General features: G+C 40.8%; 1 protein-coding gene across 1 annotated transcript in view; it reads left to right on the plus strand.

Moving 5' to 3' along the window:
* STPG2 (sperm tail PG-rich repeat containing 2) overlaps window positions 1-23,276 on the plus strand; it is a 975,224-nt gene that overhangs the window by 356,484 nt on the left and 595,464 nt on the right. Inside the window, exon 11 of the mRNA XM_088464461.1 lies at window positions 8,303-8,468. Within this exon, the coding sequence (XP_088320587.1) occupies window positions 8,303-8,468 (166 nt within the window). The remainder of the gene's footprint in view (window positions 1-8,302; window positions 8,469-23,276) is intronic.

The raw sequence follows: 23,276 nt of genomic DNA on the forward strand, positions 1-23,276 counted from the left end.
ATTGCGCATGTGCAGCTGTCCATCTGCGAGTATGCTCACAGTGCCGCCCAGCCCTTATTGATAGGCTGCAATGTTTGGGAGGCAGAGTGGGGGTGTACCTGAGCAGCGTTTTCCAGTAGGTACGAGGCCAGGGTCTGCATTGGAGGACGCAGATTTTCTGACCCCGCAAGCTGCCAAGACCCAGTCAAGCTGCGGTAAGCTTCTGCTACTGCAGCCTGGCCAAAAGGGCAACCGTTGCAACCAGTGGCGTCACAAGGGGAGTGCGGGCTGCACCCGGGTGTCACCAAGGTGCAAACCCCCCCTTAGTGACAGGAACCGGGTGCTGCACTGTAGTATTAAGTGCAGCACTCCGTTCCTGACACTGTGAGGGAGCCGGCACTGCACACAGGTTAGTCCGCACCTCCCTGGACCTCCCAGTAAAAAGGAAGGGATTTGGTACTATGTGGTTCAGGCTGCAAGGCCACACCATTCCCGTATGGCCATGCTCCCTGTCTGAGAGGCCACACCCCCTTTCCGCTGGCGCACAGCTATGCCACGAGCACAGCATCCTTCCTCGCATCAGGTGACACCGCGGGAAGGGACGCCACTGGTTGCGACCGATGGCCACGATGGTGATCCAACATTGTGACCTCGTTCGTACCACTCAGGGCCGGCACTACCACTAGGCACACTTAGGCACATAAGTGCATTCCGCACTACACTACTAGTAACAAACACACAGCCGCTGGCGCTAGTGTAGTGTAGACTGCAGTCAGCGCGGCCACACTAGACAGTTACAAACACACAGCCGGTGCCGGCAGCTGTGTGTTTGTTTTAGCATCCGATGATAGTCAGACAGACTTTCATCGGCTGCTGCGCCCACTGCCGGAGTCGGGCTGGAGCTCACTCATGAGCTCCATTTTCCGGTTCCCGCAGTGGGTGATGGGAGAGACGTCATGACGTCTCTCCCATCATGCAGAGCGGGCCGGCTAGGAAGGGCTGCTACTGGGGGATTACTACTGGAGGCACTGCTGGGGGGGAGACTACTACTGGGAGCACTGCATTGGGGGGACCACTACTGGGGGCACTTCATAGGGAGGGTTACTACTGGGGGCACTATATAAGGGGCACTGCACAGGTGGGGGATTACTACTGGGGGCACTGTATAAGGGGCACTACTGAGGGCACTGTATAAGGGCACTGTATTGAGGGCACTGCATGGGGAATCACTACTGGGGGCACTGCATAGGTGGGACCGCCACTGTGGGCATTGCATAGGGGGGACCACTACTGGTGGCACTACTGGGGGCACTGCATATGGAGGCCACTACTGGGGGCACTGTATAAGGGGCACTGCTGGGGGCACTGTATAAGGCCTTGTGTAGCTATCAAGGGTGGGGGTGGGGCATAAGGCTGAAGAAATGCCTAGGGTGCCAAGAAGCCTTGTACCGGCCCTGGTACCGCTGGGAACACAGATGCAGCAAGGAGGTGTCTGTTTGCGGCTCTGCAATTCCGTCCAGCATTGAATCAGGCCCAGTATCCACTGAAGCACACATATGGGTTTGCTTTTAATTGCTGACATAGATTCAGAACATGTAATCAATTACTCAAGTTGCATAAAGTCCTGTGTAGGGGCACCAAGTACCGGTAAGCATATGAAAAATGTATGGTCAGGCACAACAAGTGTGCATACTTATGCCCCTCTATATCATAGAGATCTGGATGGACAATTTTATATTAATAGTACTGTACATGCTAAAGTCACATTACCTTATTGAGTCACAATGAAATAATGTAATGAAGTGTCATAAACACAAGGAAAATAGTGTCTTGATAATTTTATTAATGAATGCAAGATTTACAAATTCCATATAAGTTTAAAAAACATCTAATTATCTGTTGTTTTCCTCCATTAATGCCAATGAGAATCTGAAGCAGTTAGACAGTACAGCTGATAATCAGTATTTTATATCACTGCATCAGGCCTTCAATACTTGTAAGAGAAATGCCTCCTAAAAGATGTACAGTATCCACGTCAATCCAAATCGCAGTTAGGTGAACATGTCATTTTACACAGCTTACTCTATCTGCTGCCCTTTCATGCCCCAGTTCCACATCTCTATACAAATATCACATAAGGACATACACGTATGTGTTTTGGTGCATATGCACAATACCAAATTCATAACGTGCAAGGAAAATTACATATTTCCATATATACTCTAGGGAATCATCCATAACTGTGTTTTTCTCAGTTTACAGTATACTGTATATGTATGTACAGATTGCAGACAGAAGCAGAGCTACTGTAAAAGTTATTACGCCACTAGCCGTACTTTTGTATAGCTATAATAATTATTGGTATAATCATTTTCATTTTGACACTGATACTGAAAATATGGAATCCATAAACTAAAGTAATATATATATTTTTTTAAATCAATTGACGCATCCTTGATTTACTACTTTATTCTGCATTGTGTATATGACTATGTGAACTATTTTCTTTCTTTTATTTTACACTTGGGTATGAAGTGCATACATTTATTCAGTATAAACTGAACACTTTTATGACTATAAATGTCACATTACAGTTCCAGGAAGTATGAATCCTATCAGAGATAATTACTTTGCTACCATAATAAAGTAAAAAGCTCATTTAAAACTTTGAAATGCCACTGTATTTAAAATAAAACACTATTGTAGTATGTACTGCAAGTCTAGACATGGCTTTTAAAATCTGTAAACTTTAAATAGGTAAAATCATAGTAATAACAGCAGTTTAATGTACAGTACTTACCTCATTTACACCAACATTTGACAGCCTTGTATATAAAAAGGAAAACGAATAATGATGTTAATGTAATGTTTAAATATTATTCTACTTTGCATTCCCTAGTGTCACAAACTTTTCAGTACTGAAAGCCTTTGCTTTCACCTGCAATGTAATAATTACTGCACAAAACTCTGGGGTCCCTATTACTACAATCTCATGCGGCTGTAGTGTGATAATTTCACCTAAATTTGCATTACTAATTTGGGAATGATCACAAGAATGTATTAAAATTCTCAATCAGAGACAGAGCTTGCGAGAAAGCTCTCTCCCTGCGAATCATTACCACACACTTCTCACTGTATTTTTCGCAAAAAATACAGTAACAGTGCCTCCGCGCATGCGCTTGTGCCGGCGCCGGTCTATTTAGACCACAAAGCTGATCACAGGAGGCAGTCTCCCGTCTCTGCTCTGCCTGTCAGAGCAGAGCAGGAGTCAGGAAACTTGGGGAAGACTGTTCCAAAAGCCCTTTAATAAATTTCAGTGGAACTAAAATAATGCAAAAATTGTGTGAAAAGGAAACCACGCGTTGTCACATTATTTTACTAAAAAAAGATTGATAAATAGAGCCCATGGGCACTGATGCTGAAATGGCTACAATTGTGCCTCAAATCGCAAATAACAAAATGTGCTCACTAAAATCTCAATTGGGGGCATAAGTATAGCTGTAATTATCGGAAGATTCATGAAGGTTTTCACTAGTAATATACTGTAAGCATCAGGTTATAGTTTTGCTTGTGAATATAGATTGGCTGTTAGATTTCACTAAGGGGCCTATTCATTATCAATTATGGGCCCATTACACATGCGTAAACGCTAGTGCTTAACCTAGGGGTAGGCAATAAGCGTCCCCCCAGCTGTTGTAGAATTACACATCCCAGCAAGCCCTGCCACAGTTTTGCTATTTGGCCATGTTGAAACTGTTGCAGGGATTCTGGGTTGTGTAGTTCAACAGCAGCTGGAAGATAGTTCTTAAAGAGGTATTATTAATGGTATATATCTAATGCATAAATACCAATCAAAATAAAGTAGTGTTTATGTTGGATAATATAGCTTAGTATTGTGTACAATCAATGTAAAAAATTAACTATTAGTAGTCTATGGCCCTGATTCAGAGCCGGATGCTCTGACCAGAGCGCTCGCTCTGAATCAGGGCCCACCTCCATTAATATGGAGGTCACCACCCACAGCATATACGAGCGTGCAGGATGATGGTCGCGATGGTCTTGACCATCGCGACCATCGAAACTGCGAGCAAAAGCCTGCGGTTGAGTTTTTCAACCGCAAGGCCAGGAGTGATTTTGGCTCTATCAGAGCCAAAATCACTCCCACTGACATCACTTGTGATGTCAGTGGGGCCGGCTTCAGACGGTAGGCGTTCCCTTGGGAGCGCCTCCGTCTGGCAGGCACGCCCACGGCACGCCCACCAAAGGGGGCGTGCTGTCAGTCAACATCTACAGCACGCCCCCTTTGATGAGACACTCCGAGCGAAGGAAAGTCCTTCGCTCGTCGCGTCTCGCGCATGCGCACGACGGAGCTCCCTCCGTCGTGCGCATGCGCAGTGCAGACCATCGACCCACTTGCAAGCGGACAGCCGCTCGCGAGTGGGTCTGAATGAGGGCCTATATCTATTCCCTATGCTGTGAAAATAATTCATATTAATAATATGATTGAACAAACAAAATAATTATTAACTAAGTGATTAATGTGATACCTAGTTTTAAATTTATAGTGTGATAAAAGTAATATAATATTTAACAAATATTATCATAACCCAATTAGGTATGTTTTAATGCTAGTGATAAATAAATAAACCTAGTCAATGGTGTATATACTGTAGTGTATATATTATGAGTCAAAATTTAATAGTAATTGATTCATGTGAATTAAGTGCTTAAATATATGTGAAAATATGTTAATTATAGGTACAAAAATACCATAATTCTTTATCATTGTGATAGTGTTAAATAACCAGAACAACCACTTTTTAATATATCTTCTATAATATTAACACCTCCCTAATGTGTAGAACGATGATAATAATATTAAATTTAACGTGACTCTAGATCTCATATATATAATAATTCTAAACATAAATAAATAGCTATTATTTAAATGTCACCAAGATAATAGCGTATTGAAAAGTGAAATGGAATTTAAAAAATATAACGGTATTTTTTCAGATTAGGGTATACAATAGACTCTTCATTATTCAAACACATTTGTCCTGATAAAATAGTAGTATCCATATCCTTTGTTATTAAAACCTTGATTTCACAGAGGATCCATGCTGATTATAAAAAGGATTGCAAATTAGGAGAGAAATTAGATTATCTAAGGCAGGGGTCTTCAACCTTTTACACAGTGTGGGCCACATTTAAAAATTAAACAAAGCCTGAGGGCCACTAAGTAATACGCCACACAGTAGCACAATCTTGATTCAATCAGTTCACATTACACGACATGTCCTTTATTCATGTATGACACACAGCAGTGCCCCTTATACACAATGCCCACATTTGTGCCCCTTATACACAATGCCCACAGTAGTAGTACCCATTATACAATGCCCACAGCAGTAGTGCCCCATACACATAATGCCCACAGCAGTAGTGCCCCTAATGCAATGCCCACTGTAGTGGTGCCCCTTATGCAATGTCCCTTATGCAGTGCCTCCAGTAGTGGTAGTACCCCTTATTCAGTGCCCCCAGTAGTGCTGCCCATTATGCAGTGCCCACAGTGGTAATGTCTGTTATGTAGTGCTACCATTAGTGGTAGTACCCCTTATTCAGTGCCCTCAGGAGTGCTGCCCCTTATGTAGAGCCCACAGTGGTATGTCCCTTATGCAGTGTCCCCAGTAGTGGTAGTGCTTCTTATGTAGTGCCCCCAGAAGTGGTGCCCTTATACAGTGCTCCCTATGCAATGCCCCCATTAGTGGTGCCCCAGTATTAGTGCCCCCAGTAGTAATGCACCCAGTACTAGTGCCCCTAATAGAAATGCCCCCTAATAGTAATGCCCCTAATATTAGTGCCCAAAATAGTAATGCTCCTAGTAGTAGTGCCCCCAATAGTTATGACCCTAGTAGTAGTGCCCTTAATAGTAATACCCCCTAGTAGCAGTGCCCCTAATAGAAATCCCCCCTAGTAGTAGTGCCCCTAATTGAAATCCCCCCTAGTAGTAGTGCCCCTAATAGAATGCCCCTAGTAGTAGTGCCCCTAATAGTAATGCCCCCTAGTAGTAGTGCCCTCAGTAGTGAGGCCACTTACAAAAAAAAATGCTACTACTTACCTTAAACCCCTCTCCCGCGTCTGCTGCCTCCGGTCCGCCCAGCTGCTCTTCTGTCTGAACTATGGGAGAGACATCACTGCACACATTGCGGGAGCTGGAAGCCGGAGCTCAGGAGTGAGCTCCAGCCTCTGGCTTGCGGTGCGGTGCAGGGTACCCGCTGGTAGCAAAATCTCAGCGGCGTCCGGCAAATGGAGTCTGTTGGCTGGCCACGGGGAACAGTCCCCACTGGTCGACGGGCCACCCTACAGAGCTCCGCGGGCCACCCATGGCCAGCGGGCCATGGGTTGAAGACCCCTGATCTAAGGAGTACCTAAAATTAAAATATTCATTAAGTCCTATAGGTTGTAGGCCACCCATTAGGAAATTCCAATGACTCTCTATTTTTAAAAGTTCTTGGGTGATATTACCACCCCTAATCCCTAAGTGCACTTTTTCTATACCATACACTTTAAGAACCTTAAGATTGCCTTGATGCTGCTCATGAAAATGTCTTCCAAAGAATGTGAGTTGTTTAAATTTCTCCAAATCCGCTCTAAAGTTCCTTATGCTACCTACATGGCTGAATACTCTTTGTTTTAGGGGCATGGTCGTCATTTCTTTGTGTTTGATGTGCCTTGATTAATGGCAATATGAAATTATAATTGTTGGGTCTAAACCCCAATTATTACTATTAGTAAATATTAGAGATATGCGCCGCCTCCTGTGTTTTGGCTCTGAAACCGCCATTTTTTTGGGGGGGGGGTGCAAAACCACCTTGAAGTGTTTTGGTTCGGCTTTGCATTTCTTTAAAAATTTATGAAAACTGCTGAAATCATTTAACTTAAGCTGAGTACATACCTGAAAGCTATATGTGCAGATTATGGTTGTTCATACACACTGAACAACCATCACTGCCATGTGGCCGGTGGTCCCGCTGGCCTGGGGTCGCATTGCACCCTTCTTACCAGCATCCTATGCAGCAAGTGTATGGCCAGTTGTCTGACCACCCATACACACAGCACGATGTGCATATATATCTGCCATCGTATGTACTGCACAGCCAATGCAATATGTCTGTGAACAGCATCGTTCGTGGACATATCTTCTGTACAAACTGACAGTCGCACACAAGATATATCGGCTGTTCAATTGAACGGTCAATATGTCGGCCAGTGTGTACTCAGCATTAGACCTGTTTTTGTTACTATAGTATTAAAATCAATAACATTAATTTACAGTGATTTCAGTAAATTTTTACCAGCTCACATCACCTGACATAAATGCAATCCAAAACACGTGAGATCAGGTTTTTAGATCTGTGTTCCGAACTTGGCAAGAAGACCCAAGCCAAGTTCTAATTGGAACCCCAAAATGATCTGAGCCGTGGCTCTAACAACATTTAAAATGCATATTGTTCTTAAAACTTTGGAAATAGTTAACTGAATGACATCTTCACTTTTGGTTCTTCTACTCAAGATGTAACCTAATGTAAAATCAAGGTACCCTGTACTAAATTTAGTAAATAGAGCCATGAAGCATGCATTGTGTCCTATACTGGAGACATACTAATTTTTTTCATTCACATATATAGCCTAAGATATGCAGTTGAATACAGTTGTTAATAAAGATTGCTGCAGTTTTTAATGAATTGTAATTAAAATAATAATATTGTCTAGTGGATTCTACTTCACCTCATACTGTGAGCAAATTGCTTATGAATACTGTATAGTTAGTCTACCTCAGTAAGTAATGGCACCCCGTAATGTGACCTCTTATTCATTAAGCAATAGCATGACAACTAATATAGCATTTTAAGTCATTAAGGTGAAAAACTAAAGTCTTCTCTATCTGATTATTAAGAATTCTGTCAAAATAGTGACACTGTATAATTAAATGCCCAGATTAGGCTCTAAGTCATTCAGAATTCCAGGCAATGGCTGCACAATTCATAATTTAAGAATTCTGGAATATTGACTCGCTCATTTTCAAATTAAATACTGATTCAACAGTTCCTAACACATGCAGAATTAATTATAGTACTTAGCGTTTACCCCTAGTTTTTTTTTTTGTCATAGGAAACGAATTTTTTGTTGGTTAACGGTGTATATATGTAATATTTAATGTGCACATTTTTTTATGTATTTTTAAGTAACCATATATAAACATTAAACTTTATGATTCAGCTAAATAATGGACATCTAATTTATTTATTATACATTTTAGGATGCTCCACCTCCAGGGTCCTATAATGTTTGTGAATCGTATGAAAAATTGCACAGTAAAGGGAGCTACAGACCACCTAGGACAGTCCAGGCAAAAAGAAAACAAGCCTGTTTCCTGACTGTAGTTCCAAGAAATGTTACCCTGCAAGATGACTATCAAGTTCCAGGTAAAATATTGCTAAGGTTTCAATCATTACTAGTACACTTGTGTACCATTGATAATGTTTGCATATATGTATTTATAGAACGGAAGCCAATGAAAAATACTGTGCGTGCTGCTGTGAAGAAGCAGGGTAAATCCCTGACCTGACCTCAGATGAACTTTATCTGAGATATTTTTATGTCCCATATGTAGCTTCCAAAGAAAAGGTGCTGTAACTTGGGGCAAATTAGAGGGTCTGATTCAGAGGTGGACACAATTGCAGCCACGGTTGTGATTTTTTGTGGAGTCGTGGTGCCAGTAATATGCAAATCCTCATTTCCACCTTTCCCTTGTGCTCTAGCATGTGCCGGACTGTGCTAGCCCTGAGATACCCACTTTCAATGTCCATGGACTGTGTAACTCCACCTGTGCTTCTGAACACTCCACCATTGGCACACCATCGAGTCCACCATCAACACTTGCACCGGCCTGAGTCTGACGCAGAGTCTCCTTCTGAACTCCAGCAAAACATGGGCTCTGTGGCTGCAGCTCTGCATTTGGGAATGCAGCCACGCTCACTTACATGCCTGTGACACTCCCATCACACACCCATGTGATTGCCTTTTGCTGCTTTTACTTCAGGCCACCTACCAGACACCGCCCAGGTGGTGGTTTTGCCTCACCAGCTCTAATGCCAGTGCCACCATACGCAGCTGTGAAATCTGCGTACACTCAGGGGAGCAGATACATAGTTGGGATTTCCAGGACTTTTTGCACATGTGCAGTAGTAAATAATCGCTCAACTGTATACATTTCTCCATCGCATTCACCTCAGAATCAGTCCCTGACTGAGCTTTATATCCAGGGCCCGCTCAAGGCATGTTTGACCAGTGCGGTCGAACAGGGGCGCCACCCCATAGACTACCCGCGGGCAGTCGGGAGGCTAAGCACCTCCACCACCACAGCTGTGTGGCGGTACTGGCCCCAGAGTATTGGAATGGATGCCGCGCGCATGCGCGCAGTATCCATTCACTGTAAGAAGAGGGCTGGGGGGCAAGAAGAGAGCTGACGTAGTGCTGGGCTTGCCCCCAGCCTGACGTTAACGGGAGGTGTGCCATACGGGCATGCCCCCAAATATCATTTAGGGGGCGTAACCTATGGAAAATAGGCCACACACCCATTTTTGTCCGTGCATGACGTGATAAGGAGGCGGCATGACCCGGTCCCACTCACCCTGGAGCCGGCCTTGTTTATATCAGATCTGCATCCTGCCTCCTACATGATCATCTTCCCACGAATATACAGTAAAAACATTTAGACATTTGTGAAGAAAGAGGTAAATTACAAGGTGGTTCCAGGAGTTTCACCACACTAAGAACAGTGTTGTATAGAAAAGAATGTTGATATGTCCTTTTGGTATAGAACCTAGGAGGTTTACAGTAGGCACTAGCAGAATTGTGAAATGGACTTTAGGCCACACAGTGATCCTTAAACAGGTTTGCAGATTTATTAGGGAACAGCAGTAACAGCAGTAAATACAGGTGTAGGAGACATACAGCAGTGGTGATACTACTGGTATATTTCTGGTGGTATGGAATATATATATAGTCTTACCTCTATGTTAGCTAAGGGCTGCATGTCCACGCAGAATTGTGACACTAAACACAGTAGTAACACAGAGAGGTATCAGCAGTTACATAGTAGTGGTGCAGTGTCAGCCTGGAGCATACAGGGTATGCTGCGTCTTGTAGTGTGCCTGGTGCAGAATGCACCTACATGCTCTATACCTTCTGTGAGGTCAGCAGGGTGCTTGGGCACCTTAGTGGTGGTGATACATTGTACATTGGCAGCCCTTGTGGCTGCAACATGGTCCGGTGCCTGTGGACTGCGTCGATGTACGTGAAGAGCACGTGGCAAGGCCTACAGAACAAGTGCTACGTCTGGGGGTGCCATAATCTCATCCCTTCCTCAAAAGTGTTGTTACTCTACCCCCTCAGGCATTACTTCCCCACCTTTACTGTCTCATAGCTTAGCAGGCTGAAGGTGAGGATATGAGAGTTATTATATCATAGCCAAGCGCCACACTCCCACTCTGAGAAGCAGGGTATGCCACCCTCACCTTCAGCCTGCTAATCTGTGAGACAGTAAAGGTGGGGAAGTAATGCCTGGGGATTGGGGTAACAACACTTCTGAGGAGAGGATGCGACTAGGGCACCCCCAGGCGTAGCACCTGTTCTGCTGTAACTTATAGCAACAATATGCTTTACTTTTCGAAACTGCAGTAGAAATATAAAGTTAGAGTCCAAATTATTATGATAGATGATACCACTTTTATCCAGTTACCTGTACTACAGTTTTTCCACATTATGTTATTTTGCTGTACTGTAATTAGGAAAATCTGTTTTGTTTTAATTTGACTTTAATTATTAGTTATTTGAAATTATTTTAATATCTGTATATTAGAGCTATTGGCGCTCCTGTTGCGGCTATTTAAATCCCTGACTTTCAATTAAAGTCTAAAACGGGAGTACCCATAGTGTTCCCCCATGTTTTTACTACTTTAGGGGCGTCTTACAATTTTTTTAAGGAAAAATTCGTAACTTTACGTAAATCCAACTTCGGAGTTACCCGTTTACGTTAATTTTATACGGGTATAAGCGGTAGCGCACCCGATACTTTAACGCAGGTAAAAACTCCGATATGAAACGTTAACTTCGACAGTGAAGTTAACGTTTCATATTGAATACCCCTCGAAATGTATTAACCAGGTGCTAGGTACCACATCTACAAATAGGTTTTGACTCTTTCTAGTTGAATCTAACAGAACCTCTGTTCTTCTAATGATACTCGGCCCCCTGGAACATCAGTGATAATTTATTCTTCTGTCACTAGAGGAAGCTGATGGAATGACTGTGGTAACAATTTTGGTTTAGAGAACAAGAGGAATTTTGAAGAGGGTAGGCAACAACTCCAACTTAAACCGACTAGTAAGAGGAGAGTGTGGCATAGGACGCTAATAGATCCATCACAGTCTACAACACATTCACTGGAAATACAATGTTCCAATTCAGGGCTATTTTTCTGGAAAAATAGGTTCAGGAACTGTGGGTGGAGCTACTGGGGGTGGAGCTATAGAAAAACAATGATATAAATATATTTATATATTATATATACATATATATAGTTAAGAAAGGGGACTTTAAAATAAAAATAACTTTATTTTTTAAAGCACTCAAAAGGGACTTTAAAATAAAATTTAAAATCTAAAAAATACATTTTGGCACTGAACATTACATAATAGTTAATGAGAGCTTCATATTGAACTCCATCCACCAGTAAATGTTTAAGTTTGGCTGGAGTTCTGATGCCAGAGTTTTTATCCTCTGCTGCAGTTTAGTCTTGTGTTTTTCTCTACAAAGCATTCCTATCTTAGGCATCATCATACATTAAGGGCCTCATTTATCAATGAGTTGTATCATTCACAACAAGTGATAAAACTTGTTGTGTATGATAATGGTGCTCCAGCCAATCAGCTCCTAACTGTCATCTATTTGAAAAATGACAGTTGGGGGCTGATTGGCTGGAGCACCATTTATCATTCGCAATGAGTTTTATCACTTGTTGTGAATGATAAAACTCATTGATAAATGAGACCCTAAGTCTCCCTACAAATTCCAAGTTACAGTGGATCTATTGTTGGGTAATCTAAACACCTAATGCCCGCTTACATGAAAAATTATATTGCACAAATATAATTTAGATTATTTTTCTCCCTTGGCATTTTTTGTTATAAAAAGAATGTTGATTCATTCCACATGTAAATATTGCAACAAAACCCAATATCTTTATGAAAGTAAAATTCTCTCTTGTATTGTTTCTTTTCTTTGCAAATTGAAAAGGCTTCTAGCAAACAGTAACACCGCAGGGGACATTCCTCATGAATCCTTCTATCCAACTAATAGCCTTTTCCTTATGCCAATGACCCCCTCTGTGTCATCTAGGGCAGAATTGTTTTCGTGTACGCAGCAGTGTAATGATATAAAAACAACAGGCACCTTATTTCAAGTAAATTAGTAAAATTGGTAGAATTCAGGCATACAGTTGCAGAGACTTTAGCAAGTCTATACATTTGCTGTTTCGTTTAAAATAATGTATGCAATTATACAATTTTTGAAGAGGGTGTAGAATATGTGTAACAATGATAAATTCCACACAATTTCTGTATAGCTCACAAAAATGCATCATGTTTTCCTATGTTCAATGCACAGAGAGCTGCAGTATTTTTCCTTTGTTACAGTCAGCCGTTAAAAATAGGATTAAGCTTTGGAATTACAAATGAACAATGGGGAAATCAAAGACTACACAATGCCATCAATGTGGGGTAAAAGAAAATGATTCATAATAGAAAAAAATGTAACTCGTTTAGCGAAGATGAATCATGAAACATCTTTTGAAAGTATCACAGTTGTAAGTGGTGCTTAACAAAACCGCTGTGCTTTTTGTAATCCACTATACTTTTTTCCCATAGAATGTGACTTCTTTTCTATCTTGTCTATTACCTGTAATACAGATTTTTCTAAATGTCAAAGCTCACATTTTCTACTAAAACGATGTTTGTAAGCAAAGGTGCTAGTGGTAATTGTATTCTCCTCCTGAATCCCACATCTCCAAGCTCCAAGTGTTTAAATGTAACATCTTGGGATTCATGCACAGATGGAAGTGAATCAGGTGTATATTGGTGAATGGATTTCTTTAAAATTTGATAAAAACAGCTAAAATCATGTATCTTGGACCTATTTTTGTTCCTATAGTATTATTAACAACATCAATAACATTAATTTCCAGTCAATTTATGCACAAAATCCAGTTTTTAGATCCAAGTTCCGAACAAAGTCAGAACTTGGTTCTAATCTGAATATCAAAGAGAATCGACCCAGGACTCGGTTCATTGCGAAACCCCAAAATTTGGGTGTGTGATCGGTTTTCAACAAATCTGAACCACTAATCTGTAATAATTAAACAGTAGAAGATAAGGTACCATTATAATGCTAAAATTGTATTTTTAAAATTGTTGGAAAACCATTAAATCACAAGCAGGTATATTTGAAGAAACAAGCAAAATCAAAGATACAGTTTTAAATTACAGTTCTGAATTCAAACATGGCTCTCAAACTAGGAATTCATGTATACCTTTTAGAAAGTTTTGATTCAACGTATTTCTATGTAAAAATGCTAAGTCATACTACAGTAGCTGGTAAACATCCAAGTATCTTAACTGTTTCATATGCCATCAAAGTATTCGTAGATAATTAGATGTTCTTTCCCAAACATATACAAAGAAGTTATCATTCAGCCACTGATCCCAGTTACTTATGTATCTAGTTTGAGACACTCAGCTTATTTCTAAGGGAGATTGAAACAGTTCACAAAACTAAAAGTGGAAACTTTACAGAGACATTCTCATGTCACAAGCAGTTCGAGAAGGGTATGCAATGTGTGTATATACTATATAGTTACTTCAACATAGAAGAAAATAGGAAAAATATGATTTAAAAAATTGTCTATTGTTTAACTTTTTATTTGTTAATTTTTATGCCTACTGCTATTTGGTGAGAAGTAATTAAAACTTAACTAAAAAGAGATAATGATTGTTGCATAAAACTGGACACTATCCTGTCGATCAAAGCATTAAAAGGGTGCAAATTCTGTGAGGCCTGCAATCAACACTTCCACTATATGATTTATCGGAATACATATGATTTACCGCCAGCCACATGGCCGGCAGTTCAAATCCCTACAGCGGCAGCCCGACACAGGAGGAAATCCCGATCGTCCTTCAGATAAGTAAAACTAATCTAACTCCCCCCCTTTAGGGGTGCCTAACCCTAACCTCCCCCCCAAATGTCTAACCCTAATCCTCCCTCTAAGTGCCTAAACCTAACCCCCCCTTCCCCGCCACCTAAACCTAAGTCCCCTGGGGGGTGCCTAACCCTAACCTCCCCCCTGAGGGTGCCTAACCCTAATCCCCCCTTCCCCTAGCCTAACCCTAACCTCCCAAGGGGTGCCTAACCCCAAGTACCTCCCGGGAGCCCCTAACCTAGCCCTCCCCCCGTGGCTGTCCGTGCCCGGCGCCTGGCTTATGTTCGATCGGTAAGCCGGGTTCTCATAACACGCGGTCATTCTGCGGGACCATAGGGTTACTCAGAAGATCGATTATCAAAGGGTCTGCGACTGATGCTGCATCCTTGGAAGCTGCCACTTGGCTATGCGATGCTTCCTGTGGGCGTCTCTATACAGCTAGGTATGAATTTACGTACATCACTAAACCAGGCCCTTTGTACTAATACGTTCCTATTCATTTTGATGGTCACCATCTTCATGCAGACAGAGACATATTTTAATCATTGACTTTAAAATGAGTATATATAATAAATTAACTAATTCAAATACATTTTCAAATCTTATTTTTAGAACAATATAATTTCATGAAAATGGAAAGTTTCTCATTTGTATTCAATTGTCTACTATGTGCAGCCACGATGTTCGGCTGTGCACATTGTAATATAATCTAGTGCACCAACATCTCCAATGTTTCTGCTAATCTCTGTGGGGTGCGAGGAAATATTGGTGATGGTGGTCGTCACAAACTGCTGGTGTTTCCACAGCACTTTGCAGACTTCACCAGCTAATGAATGCTCCTGCATGTGTCTAGGTCAGTGCATTTTTGATAGGGTGGGGTATTAGAACCATTAGATTTGCATCCTCCCAACTGTCCTGATTTCAACATTACAGTCCAAATTTGACCTAATGTCAACATATTTGACTTGACTCCCAGGAAGTTGGGTAAGATATCAGATGGGTCTGGTTCCCATAGCAATTGTAGCATGATTCTTGTTTTAGAGCATTAGGGTAATCCCAGCACTTCAGGGGATGACTGCTCATGGAGATGTGTTTATTTCTCCTAAAAGACCTATTTTGGAAGAGGGTTATCTGTATCATTATCATATCAAGGGGTCTATTTACTAAGCAGTGTTAGGAGACAGAGTGAAAAGTGATAAGGTGCCAGCCAATCAGCTCCCAACTGCCATCTCACAGGCTGTGTTTGAAAAATGACAGTTGGGAGCTGATTGGCTGGCACCTTATCACTGACATCACTTTTCACTATGTCTCCTAACACTGCTTAGTAAATAGACCCCCAAATGTTGGAATGTATAGATTTGTTACACAGAAACCCATTGTCAAAATATTGGGAACACAGGTAAACTGATATTGTTTATATCACTTGTAATATACAGTAGAAGAAGAATAACAATATAAATGTTACATATGCAGACTAGTGGGTGACCTAAAATGACAATTCTATAAATTATCTGAATTAATCATCCCTTTAATGTCCTCCATTAATTATCGCTATAGTTACTATATATTGTAAGAAAGGCAGACATTTAATGTTTACTTCTGATCTCCCCATATGGTTAGGATTTCCACAGCTTAACCAGACCTTCAGTAAAGACACCATTTCTATGCTTGTAAACCAATATTTCTCCTGTTAGGAATAGGAATTGATTACTTCTTATCCTCTGCATGGTTCTCCGTGAAAATTTTTAATTAGATTACATCTAAGACACTTTTATCCAAAGTAATTAAACCTAATTTTTCTAGCCACTCTATAATTAAATCATTCCATTGCCTTTATTAATGAGATATTACCACAGTAATACCCAAAATAAAGATATGATCTATCCCTTTCTAGTTCATCCTTTAATGTAATGTACAATTGCAGATGCTGCCTTACACTGTGTGCTGTTACTCCCTTTCTAAACAGTTGAAACAAAAACTAGTGTTACTTTTTCATCTGTTTTCCTCAATTGTATTCCATTTAATGTGGAGAAGCATAGTTATTATCACAGGCTAGGTGCACAGAACTACATTTATTTGCAATAAATGTTATATTCTATGTTGAAGCTCAGTTTGCAATTTTGTCTAATTGTTTCTGTAGCAAGTTACCCTCCTTAGTGTCAGTAAATATGGACACCTTGCTTTGTAGAATATCTACAACAACATTAACAAAAAAAAACCAACAAATACTAATCCCACTGATTTGCCACTAATACATTTATTATAGTTTGAATGCCTTCTGTTGATAACTACACTTAAACTACACTGTCTATATTTCAATAAGCTCTCTTCTTATCTACATACCTTTTTCGTTAAGACCTAATAGAACTTTCAACATAGGTACCATATTATTATGTGGAACAGTATTGAACACATCTGCAAAATCCAAATATATCACATACCGTTAATTGTGCTAACAAGATTGGAATCCGAGTGGGCAAGTAATTTATGTCCAGTCTCACATGAAACCATGCCAATATTATTTTCAACAATATATTACAGACTCACATCCCTCAAAAATGTCTTCAAATAATTTACCCACAGCGTGGTCTACTGTAGCAATTGCCAACCTTAGTTTATTTAGCACAGCTGTGCACTAGGTTTCTTATGGGGGGTATCCACTTAGCGATATACAAACGAGAGCACAATTGCGACATTGCAATCGTGCTGTCGTTTGTATAGCTAGTGATGTGCGTAGACTGAACGTTCACTCATTAAGTCCCGGCACATCCCTCATCCCCGCACAAGCTGAACCTGACGAGATTGTCAGGTTGACCTGCATGTACGGGCAATGTCGGTTGCCGGAAGTGACCCACGGGCATGCGCATCGCGGGTCGCTTCCGTCCAAAACATGCCCGATGCATGCACGATGCATTCGCAGTTTACAAGCAATTGGACGATAACGACATCGTTATCGTGCAATCGCTTGTTTAAATCGCGAAGTGGATACCCCCCATTACAGTCTTGTGTGGTAAATTTATCAAAAAACATAAATTCTACAAAAATGAAATGTGTGATATAAAGAAAGACAAAATATAAAAACTTACATTCAGAAGTACAATAACAAAAGGAATAAGAATGGCAGAAATATATCACTTACATAGATCTCATCATCTATATGCCTGGGACAGAGCAGAATGAGATGGACAGCTCTTCATGACACCCAATGTTTTGTAAAATGGCAGGATTTTTTTTAACATGTTCTCCTCGGAGGTCAGGAGAACATGTTAATATACTAATATGGGATAAAATCCTCCGCTGGATGTGAATCAGAATTTATTCAGAAAATAGTTCACAATTTATTACCTTCCTTATATTCTTACTGATTATAGCCAGAGACATGATTCACCATTCAGCAAAAAGGTCATCACATCATACACATGTATAGAAAATATGATATTATGACATTTATAAGCCCTGTTATGGAAGATACATGATAACTGTAGATTCTATGTACAACATTTGTTTATAGTTTGCACAATTTGTGCAATTTCAGATTCTGAATATAAATCGGCACACAGACCCTCAAAACATAAATTATAACAAAATGTTTTTTGATGGTTCATATTTGCCTTGATTAGAATCCATCATGTCTCTGAGTCTTGCCAGGATATGGATTCTACTGAGCTACATATCCCTGTTAATTAGCTTGTATGACACTTGTTGATTACCATAGTCCCATCTGGATAAAAAGTTAATTGAAAGTGGGTACACACCTGACAGATATTTCTGCAGATGATGGTTGTTCATACACACTGAATGTCCATCATCTGCATGCTGCAGCGGCTCGGGACGGACTGGGGGCAGGTAGGGGGCGTGGCCTAATCGTGGAAGGCATGGCCACGCCCTCTTTGAAAAAACAAAACAAAACCATTTGTGTCGCTTTGCGCTTGGGAGGGGGGCGCTGTATACCTCTCAGCTTGGCGCACGGAAACGTTGATCCTGTATTTACTTTTAATTGTTGGAATAAAGGACTTTTTTAGAAGACTGGTGAGTGCACCCCTCTTTTCAAGTTTACATACAGGACCTGTAGGTCTCTTTTGGGCAGCTCCTCAGATGGAGAGTATGTTGCAGGACTGAATTCACAGCCCAGGGAGGTTTCTGTCCTCCTTAAACTCGCCCACCTGCATTTTCATTAAAAAGCTGCCAGCTGCTGCACCTCCATGTAAGCAGCCTGCATTCAATATAGGGTTGCTACAGACATTAAACAAACTGCATGAGTGCCATTAAATTACTCATTCAGTGTTTTATGTGCCACTGAACCATTGATGGCCTAGACAAACGCCTTCCCATGAAACCCAATGGCTTGAATTATGGTTGATGATTGCTACTGTATTCCCTTGAATCCTGAAGTGAGTTGGCAATTTATGGTTCCTTTGTGTCATATCATACAGGGAAAGCAAAGAAACATTGGTTATGTTTAAAAATAAAATAAAGCCAGCAATAGGAAATAATCATCTTTCAACCTATAATGTGAACAATGTAATCTCTTTTAAGTAGTTTTGTCATTATACAGTAGTATATATTCAGTGGAGTAATCATACAAATTTTGGTTACTCACCCTACAGTATGTGAATATAACAGGTTTGGCCTGATGTAAAGATTGGAACCACTTTAAGATATTAGAGGATGCAGTGCAAATGTCACATTGAGTAATTGCCCATTCCCATTTTTAAAACTTGCAATGGCACCAAAATATTTTTTCTTAATTAAGTTCATCCATATACTACTACAAATTTCTGAAAAATGTGTTTGGCTTTACAGTCATTACAGGAAATACATTTATTTTTTTATTATACCCGCATTCCTAAATATTGTTAGTTATAATGCAATACAGAGGCACATCAGTCTCCACCATTTAGTTACAAAATGCAGGCAAATTGTGTTTTAACAACCTAGACTAAACAGATCATGTCACTGACTGGCATGTTAAATAGCTTTTGTAATGCCAATCAGCTTAAGTGATAGATAGCATTTGGCACAGTTATCAGCTGCCTGTGAGTGAACTGTTTCTGCCACGGTGTCTACTGCTTTGTCCATCACATAGTCTATGTTATGCCCATTTATAAATATAATGTTAAAAAAATTACCATCACTCAAACAATTAGAATACTGTATGTTTGAAAAAAAAATAGTTTAATGCCATCACCTATAAGGGTATGAATTATTTCTGTTAGGCTTAAGCAGTTCCATTAAATGGGATACTTACATTATGTCGACAGTAGCTATGTTGACAGTGACTATGTCGACATGCTACTTAAATTTTTTTAATCGTGTGGGCATTATAACTATAAACATGTCACTTTACCAACATGTTTTAAATTATAATGCCTGCAAAGTTAAAATGCTTTAAGTAGCATTGCAACCATGTCAGTTTACTGGCGCCAACATTCTTGTGTTGACATAGGCACATCTCGACATATAGTAGAGACTGCCGACATAATATTTAATGGGTATGTAGTCAGTTGTCAAATTTAACATATACTCAGGGGCTCAGGGATCACACTGATCGCGCCCCCCTGGCTTTGAGCAGGGCTGAGGGGGCTCAGAGCGCCCCCCTCCCCAGCTCTTCACGCCGCTTCGCGCTGCTGCAAAGGTTTTTTTTCTTTTGTTTTTTTCGGGAAGGGGGCTTGGCCATGCCTCTCGCGATTAGGCCACGCCCCCATTACCTGGGCCCGCCGCGGCTCTTGGCGGGCCTGCATATACTTGCCAACCCTCTCACAATGTCTGAGAGAGTCCCACATTTGAGAGAGTCCTGCATGACTACCGGCAAGTGGTAAAGAATATTGGCTAGTATTTGTGACTATTAGTTTTTTAAGTTTTTATTTTTGGAAGCAGAGTAATATTTATACAGTATTAAGAACAAGAGAAAAAAAGTGTATGTCACAAAGATCACTAGCAGAGGAATGAAGCTAAAAGAGCTAAACAAATCGAGGTGTAACAAAGAGAAACTCAGGAAGGAGAATTAGGATGGATTAAGGGGAGTTTCCAATTCGCAGAGAAAAAGAAGATTGTTAATTATATTATGTGACAAGTTTTTGTTATCTATTTAGGGGGAAGGGAAAAGAGGGCATAAGCTACAAACAAAGGGTCTCGGGCTAAGAAGGAAGCACAGGTGAGGGAGAGAAAGAGGAAGGAAAGGACATTGGGAGAGCAAAGGGCCAAACAGAGCAGGAGTAGGCATAATAGTAGCAGATCAATAATAGGCACACAAAAGTAAGAATGTAAAAGGCTGCCAGGTGGGGTGGTGTTATTATACTGATACAAGGGCCCCAGACCTTATGAAAGGAGTGCACTGAGTCATGTAATAAACTGGAAATATACTCTATTGAGGCTGTGAATCATATCTTATTTATGACCAAAGGGAGGGAGTGAGGTGTAGCCTTTCACCAATCTTTATCCAATTGGGTTTGGACACATTAGAAATATATAAAAATATATACATATACTGTACATTTTATGTGATTCTGAGTAGCATGCAGAAGCACATGCAGTAAGGTCTATTGGTGGTCACCCATCCATAAGTTTATGTAAATGGCATACAAATTCCTTCCACTGTATACATCCATGTGGCCAAATGTGCAAGGTCTGAGACACTCACTATTAGCACCCATGGGGTAGCACAGACGGTGTAATGGTTACCAGAAACCATATGCAGTGCTTAGTGGCACTCAAAAATACAAGATAAACAAAACTCCAAATAATAACAATTTATTCAATATAGGATATAAATTTGATCCACAAATATATGACTCCAAGGAGTAATAAAAACATATGAATAAGAATAAAAATATAACAATCAATTCTACAAGAATACAGAGGTAGCACTAATTAAGATTGAATATATTCATAGGTAGCGAAACTCAAATTGGACACAGTAACAGAAAGTCTCTAGCATCAATCTGGGAACACATTACTCAAAATATGCCTTTAGTTGTCATTCCATAGTTGTTAGATGTAAAAGGACACCATAAGGATGGTCATTCAAAGTCTCTGGACTTGTGTCCACTTGGATAAATAATTATATATACTCACAGATGAAGAGTAAGTGAGTTTCAAACTCCAAACTGGATCTCTGACTGTTAAATGATCAGCGGCTAGCGGGATCTTCAAGGAACTTGCACTGCCGACTTGTATCTTACTGGGGAACTGCAGACTCACCCAGTGAATAATAGATCAATGTACTCCTCTAATGGTTGTCTGTGGTAGCAGACACCAAACTCCGGTTCAGTAATCATGCCGGCGGCAGATGTAAATGTAAGCCGGTCTCACGCTGTATCAGGATCTCTCTCACAGATGGCTGGTAATGTAGTGACCAGCCAAGCAGCGCACCACAGCACTCCAGCTAGCGTGCGGTCATGGGATAGAAATCACAGGCTGTACCACGGCAATTGACACACAGTAGCAAATGTGTCCATTCTGGCAGAGACCCAAGGTGTGTTGTCCAATCCAAAGAACAGTCAGAGCAGTCGGGATAAAGTGCAACACAGTGTGACAGGAATAGCACCTGGACCTTCAACGCATTTCTCCATGTACCACAGCTTTCTCAAGAAGCAGGTGCATCCAGATAGAGGGCTGATAGTCTCCATTGTTTTATTATTATTATTATTGTTCTTTAATAAGAGGCTGTCCCATAGTATACATTATAGATAAAAATAAAAAATCTATAATAGAGATCCTTAATAAAATCCCACCATGATCAAAATTTATAATGAATAAAATAAATTGCAAAATAGAAATATAAATGAAAACATATCAATAAAAACATATAACTAGCTATGTCCACATATAATTAGTAGGGGTGTGCACCGGCCACTTTTCGTGTTTTGTGTTTTGGTTTTGGATCTGGATCTTTCTTCGTGTTTTGGATCTGGATTGGTTTTGCCAAAACCACCCTTCGGTGTTTTGGGTTCTGGGTTTTGTGTTTTGGCTCTGTATTTTTTTTAAAAAAGCATTAAAACAGCTAAAATCACAGAATGTGTTGATTTTTCTGCTCCTATGCTATTATTAACCTCAAAAACCTTAATTTCCACTCATTTCAAGTCTATTCTGAACACCTCACACCCGACAATAGTGTTTTTATGTCCAAAAGGTTGCACCGAGGTAGATGGATGACTATGCTAAGCGACACGAGTGGGCGGCACAAACACGTGGCCCATCTAGGAGTGACACTGCAGTGGCAGACAGGGTGGCAGTTTGAAAAACTAGGCCCCAAACAGTACATAATGCAAAGAAAAAAAAGAGGTGCAAGATGGAATTGTCCTTGGGCCCTCCCACCCAGCCTTATGTTGTATAAACAGGACATGCACACTTTAACAAACCAATCATTTCAGCGCCAGGGTCTGCCACACGACTGTGGCTGAAATGATTGGTTCGTTTGGGCCCCCACAAAACAAGCTGGCAATTAATCTGGCCCTGCACAAACTGGCTCTACGGAGGCAAGATGTTGTCCTCATCCTCCTCATTCACCGATTCCTCACCCTCTTCAGTGTGTACATCCTCATCCTCACAGAGTATTAATTCGTCCCCAATGGAATCCACCACCACAGGTCCCTCTGTACGTTCTGGAGGCTGGTCACCCTGGAAGAGTTGATAATTCATTTTTATGAACATCATCGTCTCCACATTTTGTGGAAGCAACCTCCTACTCCTTTTGCTGACAAGGTTCCCGGCTGCACTAAACACTCTTTCGGAGTGCACACTGGAGGGGGGGCAACTCAGGTAAAATAGAGCCAGTTTGTACAGGGGCCTCCAAATTGCCTCTTTTTCCTGCCAGTACAGGTATGGACTGTCTGACATGCCTACTTGGATGCTGTCACCGATGTAATCCTCCACCATTCTGTCAATGGTGACAGTATCATATGCAGTGACAGTAGACATGTCAGAAATTGTTGCCAGGTCCTTCAGTCCGGACCAGATGCCCAAACTTGGTCCT

The sequence above is a fragment of the Taudactylus pleione genome, unplaced genomic scaffold (genome assembly GCF_031769625.1).
Source record: "Taudactylus pleione unplaced genomic scaffold, aTauple2 ptg000055l, whole genome shotgun sequence".
NCBI classification, from domain to species: Eukaryota; Metazoa; Chordata; class Amphibia; order Anura; family Myobatrachidae; genus Taudactylus; species Taudactylus pleione.